This window comes from Stylophora pistillata, chromosome 8, assembly GCF_964205215.1.
Source record: "Stylophora pistillata chromosome 8, jaStyPist1.2, whole genome shotgun sequence".
NCBI classification, from domain to species: domain Eukaryota; kingdom Metazoa; phylum Cnidaria; class Anthozoa; order Scleractinia; family Pocilloporidae; genus Stylophora; species Stylophora pistillata.
This window is the reverse complement of record NC_142526.1, coordinates 21,833,627-21,846,273: the sequence shown is the minus strand read 5'-3', so window position 1 is coordinate 21,846,273 and position 12,647 is coordinate 21,833,627. Positions and strand designations below refer to the sequence as shown.

Below are 12,647 nucleotides of genomic sequence, written 5' to 3'. Positions count from 1 at the left end.
GGAAAAAAAAAAGCGACTTCATCTCGATTATTTTCCAAAACTTTTTTTCCTGGATATCTTTTATAAGCTTAAAGAAAGATGAATATAACGCAATCTTCCGGTGATTTACACGACAGGAACTCATAGGTCTCTTTAATTTTCCCCTGAGGTGGCCGGCTCACAAGGAAGAAGAAGGAGATCGTTCGGTCCAATAAAGTTAGTCAGTGGAGACTATCAAGCTTATAACTGAGAAGATTGTGCCTGTTGGTTCATCAGTGACGAATCTGTGATCCTCGGTCCATGCGACACCGAAAAAAAGAACCTTTGTAATTTTGTAGGCGCTATTGTAGCATTTTATTATCAAGAAAAGAATTCTCAAGGGTCAAAGCCAAAATAATGTTTAAGCATGTAAAAGATTCCCTGAAAAAGGCTAAATTTGTGGGAAATGATGGTGATAAAATCCCTGTTCCATTTGCTGTAATGAGAGGTTACTGAGTTGTTCAAAATCACCACTTTGGGATAGTTTTCGCGCGAGTGGTGTGTTTTACATGTAGTACTACCGCTGACAAGTTGGGATTTATACAACTCTCAGTATTTGCGAACGTTCAATCAAGGTTTTCCTCTCTTTTTTTTGGTTGTTTTTACCTCAGACTTCGTGGAAATCTGCTGAAATATCGAAAAATGTCCATTTCTCGTCTCCTTTGGAGCGACCTGATGGAAACTTCACGGAGAAATCCAGCGTCACGCCATCGTGATAACGTACATGTTTATGACAAATGACCGGCGTTACGAATGTCTGAGGAAAAATTATTTTTAACGAATGAGTACAGCACACAAAAAAACAGAGGCTGCGTCGCTTAAGATTTAACCACGTCACAACACGCGGAGATGAACGGAATTATAACCCATAGATGTACCATAAGAAGGTGATGAAGCCAAGCGAGTAAGTATGAATGATTTACGCTTTTATTCAAATCAAATTTCTTCTTCGCGATAAATAATCAAGCAGTTTAAAGCATCTCTCGACATAATCATGCTCTCTTGAAATAGCTCTAGGCCGTTAAAAGCTAGTAAGCCTCAGACAAATCTTTCGATACCTTACAGTCGTGTAGCGTGAGTCTTACATCAAATTGAACAATTCAAACTTAGTTGTTTCACAAAATTCTCCAGCATAACCTGTCTTACAGATTCACTCAAACATCTCCAGTTTGTAATTCGCGACAACGCAAGCTTCTCCGTTTTAGGGCATGGCTTGGAAAAACAAGGAGACTTCAAAGGGAAAAAAACGTCATTTAATGCTGCTATTTTCAAGTAATTCAGAGTTGAAATGCTGTTTGATGATAGGAAAACAATTCTCACCACATAGTAATAGTGATGCGAAGTTTTGTTTTCTTTGTATTCTTCGTGGTCCTTGAACTTGCTAGATGACAACCAAGCACGCCACTTGTTGCCTTCGGCGGCCAGTTTCACAGAAATGCACAAAGGATGGTTGAGGCATTTTAAGACACATTCAAAGTTGTCATATGGTGTGGTTATGTCAATTTGGGATATATTTAGATAATGGAACATGTCCACCGTAAGCAGATTCTGTCTGGAAGTCTGCCTATACTCGGAATCCAAATTATTACGAGTTTCTGTTGGTTGAAAATAATTACTACAAGCTAGAATATATTTATCAGTAGTTATTATATAGATAGATACTGATGAAATACCAAGATTTTTCCTTTCACTAAACAATCATACCTCCATCCCGCGCAGTGATGGTACTATTTTTATCTTTCACGTGTGAGGATATTGGTGTCGCTATGGTTACTCACAGAATTATCCAATGACAAGAGAGCTTTTTGGAACAAAAAATATAAGTATTGTTGTTTTTATTTCTCCTTTGTAACTTTATATGCGAGTTTCATAACGGGCATTTTGCGATAGGTGACCACTTTAATTGTACTATTCTGCTGTTTCGTAAATGAAGGAAAAAAGTGGTTTTATGTGAAAATTTCATTAGTGTCTATACGATAAACAGAACATAACATGGCCGCTTGGGAATACGAATTTTATCTTCTCGTGCTGAAAGTATCTCTCACGAGTTAGAGATAATTACAGCTCTATTTATCTAAAGAAGTTATTGATCGCTGCGGAGTGGACACTTTGAATGTGAGTGACTGGCGCTTTTGGATTGATTCCTTCCTTTTATCCGAACGACGGATGAAATTGGTGTTGTTTCTACCAAAAATAAAAGTTTACAAACACTTTTCATCCAGTTTTTCTCTATACCTTCAAAATAAGGAAATTAAAACCAAAATTACACGCGATATTTCATAAGAAACCAACATAAACTAAATAACAATGAAAAGGTTATTAAATGAGAAATTCGATAAAATTGGAACTATTCGATTTTGCCTCTTTTAAGGCAAAGGAAGCTGGTAAACAGAAAAATGACCGAACGCTATTCCAGCGAATTAATTAGGTGTTGAATTACTTTAGACCTTTTTTGAGGCCAAATTTTGCGAAATGTATCTCGTTAGTTCTGAAGGAAATGCTACTTTTATTTTTAACTTGAAATCCTTCACAGTATCTTTGGTCCTTTAAGGATGGTTAAAATGAGCAGATGAGGTTGCACACAAGGGGCCCACAAGTTCTATAAACTTTTTACGATATACTATCCTCCCGATGTGAAAGATAAAACAGAAATGTCTGGATGTGTTCTTCGCTAATTTGTCTCATATTTTTGTGATTTTTTGTACTGTGCGATCTCTTCGCACCGCACCTTTTATTCTCTTCAACAGTTTACAAAACACGTAATTTCAGTGAATGGATATAATGATAAACGCAAACAATCTAAAAAAAAAACAAATTCAGTTCCTTTAAAGAAGTCGAAATCTGTCATCTGTAGCTCTGCAGAAAACACTGAAAATACGATAACGATGAGATCATGGTTCTATTTCCTGTCACTTGCGCCCTCTTTTATGTTAGTCATTTGTTATAGAACATACTTGAATAACTAACCATGTGACCAGACAATCTCTGGTAGCATTGAGCACAGCTCCAGTAAGCGAAAACAGATCCGAGCGACAGACATGGCGAAGTCCTAGAGACGCCTGTTTTAGAGTTGTTAAAATGATTGTTTCCCAGTTAAGCTTAGGGTGAGATTGGCTTCAATGAACTTCCTGTTTCCTTTTCAGCCAACTTTTCCATTTATGGTACAATTTTGTTGAAAAAGAAGTCAATGCAAATTATTCAATAAATATGAGGAAACTTTAAATATTTGTTTTTTACAGAATACCTCAGCGTTTAAACTCCGTTATTATGGCCAGTTTTGCTCATAAGAGGCTGCAAGGAGGAAAAGCTCTTCATTTTAAAGTTATTACTGTTGCTAATTTAAGCGTACCCACCGTAACCAAACTTTTACAAAGTTGTTTTGAAATTCTCAAGGCCATCTCACCCAGTACTCAGCACTAAAACAGTATTATAACACTGTAAAATTAAACACTGCACGTTCTGAATTGCATTTTGTGTTCATTAGGGGGTGTTTTGAAATGTCTCTTAAATGTTTAGTCATTTTAATAACGATGTATAAGTGGTATATAATTGAGTGTTCGTCCTTTGGGTCTGTGAAAGCCTCCACACAGGCTGTTAATTTAAACATGTACGAACTTCCAGCATCTCGCTCCACGGACGTAGCAGGAGATGGTGTATCCGTGTGGATCCATCTCGATTCATCTGTTAATCAAGCAATCAGATGTGCTACTTCGTAGTCGATCGGCTCTTTAACAGCAAACTTAACGTGGTCTAATCTAGGCCAGCCAGTTTTACTCAAAGTTTTTCTGAAAGTAATTAACGGCGCTAAAGTTGAGAACACGCAATCTGGAAGAAAGTACTAGTATAGAAAAGACTAAAGGCCATGAAGCTGGCTGATGTGAGCGAGTTAATTTGGCTTACGGTCAAAAAATATTTACCAGACGAGCTTGCGCCAAATTCTAATGACGACAAAAAAAATTTTTTCGAGCAGAGAGGAGAGTGGAGAGAAAGCAACGAGCCAGTTTTTCTCGAAGACCAGTTACCAGTCAAGTACTTCGGTCCCTCCAAGTTCCTCCAATTCGTCAGTAGGTCAGCGCCCAGTGTATAGAGAATTCGGCAACTTTCGCAGTTTAGGTTCATGTCTCAAGATGAGTATCATATTTATTTCTTCTTCAGTTTGGATCTTTAAACGCATCTTTACTAGCTTTGTTTTTGGCTTCGGGAATATGGCGTTCACTACACAGGCGATATTCCAGTATTATCCGTGATTTGCAGTATCTAGCGGTTATTTTGCGTGTTAAGTTAGAACATAATTTTTTCTTCACAACACTTTGTTTAGATTATTCATTGACTGGCTTCCGTGGTCTTCAACGCACATACACAATCATAGCCTCAGCGCCTCCGACGTCAGCTTGAGAAATGAAATTAAAAAGTATTCACAGGTAAATAATACATAGTAAATTATTTATTGAGATCTCAATAAATAAACGATTGCCATAATACCTAATTTACTTTTAGAGATAGAGGGAGAAGAAGACAACTGAAACGCCGAGGATAAAAGTCATCTTTCCTAAATAAACTACATTTTCTCCTTTCCAATTCCAACCGAGATTTTGTCTCGGAATTTCACAATTGTATTGAAATTAAGTGAGACACCCAGAAGAAAAAAGTAGCAAAAAGGGTGTCCTAAAAAAATCACTGTTGAGCCCCCGATTTATGGAGAAATAAAGGACACTGCCGAGTGATCCAAGGAAGAGTCGACTCGATCAGTTAAAGCTACAATTATTACACAAAAACAAATTGAAAATAGTTATTCCATGCTGTGTTAATGAAAACAATAAACGAATAGCAAGGAAACCATTCGATAAGTTCTGCCTAGAAAATCCCTTGTTATTTCCCTGTTTTTATAACAAACGAAACAATAACAGGTGGCTTTTCTGAGAATCTTAAAGCAATTTCTACCTTGGTTATCATTCCATGTGATTTTGTGAGTTTTCTTGCTGAAGAGTATTCCTGGAACAGGGTGAAATCTCTCCCAATCACAGTGAGGTCCTCCGATCACAAACCACCCAACGTCATTCCCACATCCTCCGTAGCTGGCCGTTATTTCAAAGCTTCGTTCCCCATAATGGCCATTGATGAGAAAGGGTTTTATGTTTGCCGCGCTCTTAAGATCAGTCCATGGTGATTGAAGTAGATTATTTTGTGAAAACCAGTCGAGGTTAGTTGTCCCTCTGGCGTTGAACTTCATAGACATAACTTCTGCTCCATTCGTGTAAAGCACTACACGAACCTAAAGTCACACAAGAAAATTGTCTGTTATCTACCCATTAACGCATGCGTACATGCGTATAGAATTGGAGGAATTGTCCATCAAATTCCATTGTCTTTCCCAAACATATTTTGAGGATTCTAACATTTCGTCAATTCTTTTTATGTCACATGATACGACTATGTAGACTCGAGGAAGCAAAGTTTTGAACTAGAAGTTATTGTATCGGCTTGCTTCTGGTATAATTCTACCTTGGTCACTACTACCCTTGGTTCTAATCATCCTCAAAGCATTTAAAGCTTCCAGGGTGAAGTGGAATCCTCAGTCTATGGCTAATACATTGACTGCTTGTTCCTAAATTTTCTTTTCTAGGTCATTTTTAAGGAAGTGAGTTAACAATACATGAGCACTTTATAAACGAAGTTTTATTTAGTCTAACCTTCTATGATGTATTTGGAGGGGGGTATTGAGGTCTATTAGAAACTGCAAAACCGCAAAAAAAATTCATCAAAACCGAAAACCGCTTGCAAAAACGTCTAAACCGATAAATTTGCACATTTTTGTCTGAATTGTCAAAATCCTAATCGACTTGCTACTGTGGTCACAAGTAGAGCAACATAAGTTTCGCGGCCATTCCAGATCAGTGGAGGGGTGTAACCGTTGCTCAGATCGAAGAGAAACCGGAACCCCAATATGAAAAACCGAAAGAGCACATCGGATACCAAATCCGAGTAACCGTCAAAGTTTTTGACGAAAACCGAAAACCAAATGCTGAAAACGGAAAATCCGTAAAACGCAGTGAACAACAAAACCGAAAAACCGAAGTTTTTTGGCACAAAAACCGAAAAACCGATCTAAAAATCAGCCTAAACCGCAAAACCGCAAACCCCAATGCCCCCTCTATTTGGCCGAACCCTCTCTAATGTAAATATTTTATGGCCCGTCGGACTTACCTCTTGGGGGTTAAAAGTTTGCCAATTTTGAACGAGACGGTTTTTGTAGTGACCTTGGTAGGTTGCAGTGGTATCTAAGGTAGCGATGATATTTTCTGATAATGTGTTGGATGAACTCCACAACGCTTTACCAGTCGGTGAAGAAGAAATGCCTCCAATGTATTTAAAAATCATCGTCCACCCTTGAAAATAAAAAAGGAAAAAATCTCAGAAATAGTCCAGGGTCGTGAAATTGCTCGTTTCTTCTGCAAAGCTCTAGAAACAGTTTTCCAATTGACTGTATTTCTGTCGCTAAAGAACAATAGATAAATCAATAAGACCTGGACCTTCATTTTAAATTTTAAGTCCAAGGGCCTTCCTAAATAATTGTGCTAGTCACCTCTAAAAGAACTTCTTATGTGGAAACTACTTTCGTTAAAAGTTTTGGCCAATTTATGCTGTATGGTTAATATCTTTTTATTGCGGTGGCCAGAAAAACATTTAAGATTCTTTTTTTTTGTACGACGAACGGTTTAAATTTGCCAATTTTTACGCCGAATGACTGAATTTTTACACCGAATAGTTAATGCTTCACTGAGACTATCATTCATTTTGACGTACCACCTCCATCACTTGTCTGATCGCAGTACACTGGGAATGGGTCTGAACCATGACTTGAAATTTTGTACACTCCGGTTTCCTTTCGGGCTTGAGAACAGTTCTGAGGCAGAACGACTAGAAAAATGAAGAGTACAAAAGAGAGAGAGACTACTTACACACGATGAAGAGATCTGCAGCCGTATTTCTGCTGTGCTAATCTGATCCCTGTTAGTGAGCATTCTAATTAAGAAATGAAGAGTGCCTTTTGTAGGGGTCGAAATGTAAATGTATTTTAATTATCAAATTCGAATGCTATTGAGTGAAGCTTTTCAATATGATCACGATAGGATGGCACAAATGACTTTTCAAATTGATAAAACAAATTACTTGCAAAGAAGTGGAAAGGAAGTTTTTTGTTATATACAAGTAAAATAATTTGGAAAAAAAGCAGTCAAATATCTTAGAGTATTTCGAAAATTTCTAAAGCGGAAAAACGAGAATACCAAGAAACATAAAAATGCAGGAATATTCACCTTACTTGATAACAAAAAAAAGCTTAGAATACCTTGTGATAAAAAAAAGCTTGGAATACCTTGTTTACAATTCTCTCCCCGTAATCCTTGTGGACAGACACAACGGTATCCTTTTAAAGTAAAGCCAGCTTGACAAGTAGAATTACTCTGACATGGGTTACTTTCGCAAGGATTCTTTGATGAAAAAAAAGAATCTACCTTTAAAGCTAGACTGAGCTCGCTCTCGGCTATCGCCTCGCGCGACTCTCACGCTTCTTTCGTGCTTAGCAACCTCTCGTGTGCTTCCATTTATGATACGGAGCTTTAGCAACGACGACGGCGACGGCAACGAGAACGGCAGAAAACAATAGACTTAATGAGCAAAAACAATCGCCCTGCACGTACGTTTAACAATTTGGTACATTTCTTTGCCGTTCTCGGCAAAATAACAACGTGAAATAACCAAACTTTAGGTTTTCTCGACAACGTGAGCGCATGACGGTTAATTTTTCTTTCTTTCTCCTTACTTTAACGCCGTTCGTAGTGATATAGTCCCTGAATAGTTCGCTAGCATTTTCCGAGTGAAACACATCGGAATAACCTCGAAAGAGTTACATAAACAAAAAGTTAGATTTCGACGCGACGTTTTCATTGCCGTCGCCGTCGTCGTTGCTAAAGCTCCCTAATTATTCGCCGAAGGCGAGGTGAATGTCGTCGAATAATTCCCGAGACGAAGTCGACGGGATTATTCGACAATATTCACCGAACCTGAGGCGAATAATTGTTTTAGTGTAATTTCAGAGCTGAACAACAGAGAAATTTCTAAAATCATAACATTTTAGTAACATTTATTAACATTTTATTTTAACATTTTATATAAACCGCGTGAAGCGGTTTGTATAGCGTCATATAAGAAACCGCTCGACCAATCAGGTTTCTGGAAACTCTTTGATAACCTCTGAAATTATACTAAAACTCAATAGTGTACGCTGTGGTGTTTAACATTTTTTATAAAGTACCTTTACTTCTTCATATGCTAAGATCACGCACGGTTCTCAAGGGATTATTCTCATTATTCTCATTTTTTTAATTATCATCACCATAATTTTGAAAAGAGGTCGTCACATTCATTATTTCCAGAAAGTATTAAACCTCATCAACATTTCACCTGGTCTCCAACTTTTAGGAAATTAATTTACACCATGAACAAGATCTGTTGTACGCCGCACCACGTTTTACGCATCTTAATATTGTTCTCCTCTAAACTTGTACCCCGATGGGTACTTTAATTATAATATCACCTAACTAAGAATGTTCTTGTAATCACGCCAAAACATGACTACCTTTTCGTTCTGGTTAATTCTCCGTGGTCAATCAGTTAGTTATGTCACATGAGGTTTAAACGCGAGAAACTTTGATTGTGATTAGTTGAAAGACCTACCTCAACTCCTCGGTAGCTGTAGCCATTTCTCATAATGAAATTCTCGCTTGAGGTTTGTAAATGTGTGCTGTTATTCAGTTCACATATAGGAGTCTCACTCAAAACTGGTCCGTAGTTGTAAGACACACAGTCGGGGTCCGCATAGCATATCAGTTCGCAGTTTTCTTTATTCTCTACTAGCACGGTTTTAATCATGTGGTTACGTAAATACTTGTCTTTGGTGTCTGGGTTAAATAGAATGTCTCTGCACGCATCTGAAACAACAAATCATTCATCGTAGGGGATCAACATTTTAGAAAACTATTTTCATTCCGCGGAGTTCCAACTTGGTAATTACCTCGTTTCGTCTAAACCAAGTTCTTCAGTCTCTCAATATCAAGCAACTTATTTAGTTTAAGAAATTCATCAAAATCACCTTGGTGTAAAAGGGATCGAGGTTTTTTTTTATAAAAGCTGAATATAAAAATTACATTTCTTTTTTTGGAGGGCCTGAGGATTGAAACAATGATGTTTGATTAATACTATAACAATAGGGATTTGTTGTAAAGGGGAGAGTCTCCCTTGCCCAATATCGGAGACAGAGAGGCAGATGTCAATCGCCTGAATATCTTTACAGGTACCTCAGACAAATATTAACAAAAAAAAAACACACCCAAATTTTTTTAATCAAAATCGCAAAAACCGAAATATTTTTCTTTAATAAAAAAACCGTTAATTATTCAGGCGAAAATTTTGACTTAAGCTACATGTGAATGTTATTTGAAACATTTCCGTTAAGAAAGAAAAATTGTTATTAGTAGATTGGTCTTTTCTCCCCGATTGGAAAAGGAATTACTTCAGTATGTTACTTAGTTCTCCGTTACTTTTGCCTTACTTGCCAAAATAAGGATGTTCTGTTTTGTTGGTGACGAGAATCCCATTTGTATTTCGCTACAGGTGTCTTAGTAATGGCTTTTTCGTTTATGAAAACATAATTCGTTAAGGTAATTTTTAACTTGGTTTAGTTTCAAATACCCGCAATTGAAGGTTCTCTTTTAGGCTGGAAAATCAGTTTGCAATTGTATAACTCGCGGCAATTATCTGAATTGGTACCCAAAGTTAGCTTGCAAATTTTTCCTTTTCACCCGTTTACACAAATGTTACGCACGATAATTCCTCTAAAAGGTTCTCATAAGTACCTTTCTTAGGTTAGGTCTGCAGAATTGGGTTTTCATTCGAAAATTACACGGTGGCTAGACGTATCTTATTTGTTTTTACAAGGCTTTCCTTCTGTGCAAGTAGGGCGCCTCGTGAAACTTTTCATGTTAAATGGGAGATAAAAACTCGTCATTTCATAAAAGAGCGAATGATGTATTACACTAAGGCCCCACAGTTCTCTTACGATATTCTATCCTACCACTGCAAAAGTTAAACAGAAATTAAAATGTCGCGATGTGCTTCATGATAATCTACGTCGCACCGCACCTTTTCCTTTATTCAACAGGTTACGAAGTAGATATATATAAAAGAATAAATAGTGGCAAATTCAAACAAGCTAAAACAAAGGTTCAAATTCAGTTCCTTCAGAGAATTGAAAAGCCGCCGTCTATAGCTTTGCAGCAAATATTAAAATCAAAATAACAATGACACAATAGCTCTATTTTCTGTAGGCAATCGCGCCCTCTTTTTATGTTAGTAATGAACTGAATCCATTCCTCATTTTACATTTTGTCACGGGACATACTTGAATAACTAACCTTAAGACCAGACAATCTTTGGCATCATTTAGTACAGCTGCAGTAACAGAAAGCACATCGAAGCGACAGGCATGGCTCAAAGTAATATAGACACCTGCTTTAGAGTTGTTTTAAAGGAATGTTTCTCAGTTATACTTAGTTTGAGATTAACTTTAATTGACTTCCTGTTTAACTGACAGAAAAATGGTCGAACATCATTCCAGCCATTTAATCGGGTCTTGAATTACTTTAGACCTGTAGAGGCCACATTTTGCGAAACGTTTTTCGTTCATTCTGGAGGAAATCCAGCTGTTGTTTTTAATTTGAAGTTCCCTTACAGCATCCTGGTGGTTAAGAAACTGGCTCTTAATTGCAATCGAGGTAGTTGCGTAATGTTTAGACTTAAGAAGTCATACGTTGTGGTGAAAAAATGAAAAACGTCGAGGTTTTCTTAATTTTCTTAAATAAAGTTGTTTTGTTTTTTCAATGGCAAATACTATCATAAGATGAAAACACAATTATGTAGATTTCGTTTTTCGCTGCAGGTGTCTTGCTAAGTGCTTCTTCGTTTATAAAAAACATAATTTGTTTAGATAATTTTTAACCCGGTTCTAGTATCAATTACTTGCCGGTAATTAACGGCTCAGTTTCTTGTCTTTCAATTAACAAATGAGGTAGCACACTAAGAGCCCAAAAGTTCTCTAAACTTTTGACGATATACTATCTTTCCACTCTAAGAGATAAAACAGAATTGTCCAGATTTGCTCTTTGCTTCCTCATATTTTTGTGGTTTCTTATAAAATGCGATTTAATCGCACCGCACCCTTTTTCCTCTTCAACAGTTTACGCAACGCGTTATGTCAAATAATAAATTGTAGTAAATGCAAACAAGCTAAAGCAAAAGGATTAAATTAATTCTTTATAGAGCTCAAAATCCGTCCTTTGTAACTTCGCAGAAAATATTGAAAATATAATAACGATGAGATCATAGTTCTATTTCTTGTCACTTGCACCCTCTTTTATGTTAGCGGTAAAATAATCCATTTCTCAGTTTTCATTTGTCATAGAACATACTTAAAAATCTAACCTTGTGACCAGACAATCTCTGGTATCATTAAGCACAGCTCCAGTAACAGAAACCATATCCGAGCGACAGACATGACTCAAAGTCACTAGTCACCTGCTATAGAGTTGTTAAAATGATTGTTTCCCAGTTATGCATAGCATGAGATTAGCTTCAATTACTCAGTTTCTGTTTACTTTTCAGCCAATAGCAGTCTAAGAAAAACAACTGTTACTATTTCATTTTCGTAGTTAATCCCCATTATAAGTCACGCAACTTCGCTAACTCCATAACCAAACCAAATTTCTTAACGAAGACTACGGGTTTATTATCTTTCTTCCCCACCAGAGACGTAAGAGCGAGTTAAAATGACCGCTGACATCGATTCTCTGAGCCGCCGTACAACGAGGCCAAAATAGCACTTTAAAATATTTTTCCGAGGCGAAGTTGGGCCCAAAGACTGAAAAAAAACCCTCGAACATTGCTATTTGAACTATAAGCTGCAATTTAAAAAGGGTTCATTTTTAGGCTTCAGTTCCCTTTTAATGCTCTTCATTGATCACTATCATCTCCGAGAGACACTTTTTTCAGGGATCGAAGCGATCCGGAAGGCAGGTGTTATCGAACAAAAGAGGCAAAACAGAAAAAAAACCGAGAAAACACCAATAAAAACAGCAATAAAAACCATGAAAATAACTCATTGACTGACGAAACTCGTTTAAAACCAGTCATGAAAAACAAATGAACTAGATCATCGTTTTAGTGCAGAGAGATATAGCTAATTCAACGTAATAGTCAGTGCTTGAGTCTTTTGTGAGGGAATCTGAAACGGAGCTTCAAGGATCATTTTTGCTGAGGTAAGGAATTAAGAAAATATGACCGGGATCGGGATTAGCCGGTAGAAACCGTCGGGATCTCGGGATTGAGGGAAAATTCCGGTCGGGATGGCGGGATTGAATAACCCTATTGGGGACCCTCACAAATGTTACTGCGTTCTTAAGATCAGTCCATGGTGATTGAAGTAGATAAGAAAACATTATTTGTTTTGAGAATTTATTACTCTGTTCTGGATTCAAATACCCACCATTAATTGACGTTTCTGTTTGAGGCTGGAA

General features: G+C 37.1%; 1 protein-coding gene across 2 annotated transcripts; it reads right to left on the bottom strand.

Annotated features, from left to right (window-relative positions):
* Positions 1-3,989: 3,989 nt before the first annotated feature.
* LOC111330339 (uncharacterized) lies at positions 3,990-11,642 on the bottom strand. Of its 2 annotated transcripts, none has more exons than XM_088729895.1 (7): positions 11,557-11,642; positions 8,755-9,008; positions 7,394-7,508; positions 6,823-6,936; positions 6,223-6,404; positions 4,960-5,290; positions 3,990-4,408 (listed from the first exon to the last, which is right to left on the bottom strand). In XM_088729895.1, the coding sequence occupies exons 1-7, from the start codon at positions 11,627-11,629 to the stop codon at positions 4,365-4,367; spliced, it is 1,113 nt and encodes a 370-aa protein (XP_088586021.1). In that variant the 5' UTR covers positions 11,630-11,642; the 3' UTR covers positions 3,990-4,364. The 2 variants fall into 2 exon arrangements, with proteins under 2 accessions (XP_088586021.1, XP_088586022.1); XM_088729896.1 differs by lacking the exon at positions 11,557-11,642 and adding an exon at positions 10,491-10,575.
* Between the last annotated feature and the right edge of the window lie 1,005 nt (positions 11,643-12,647).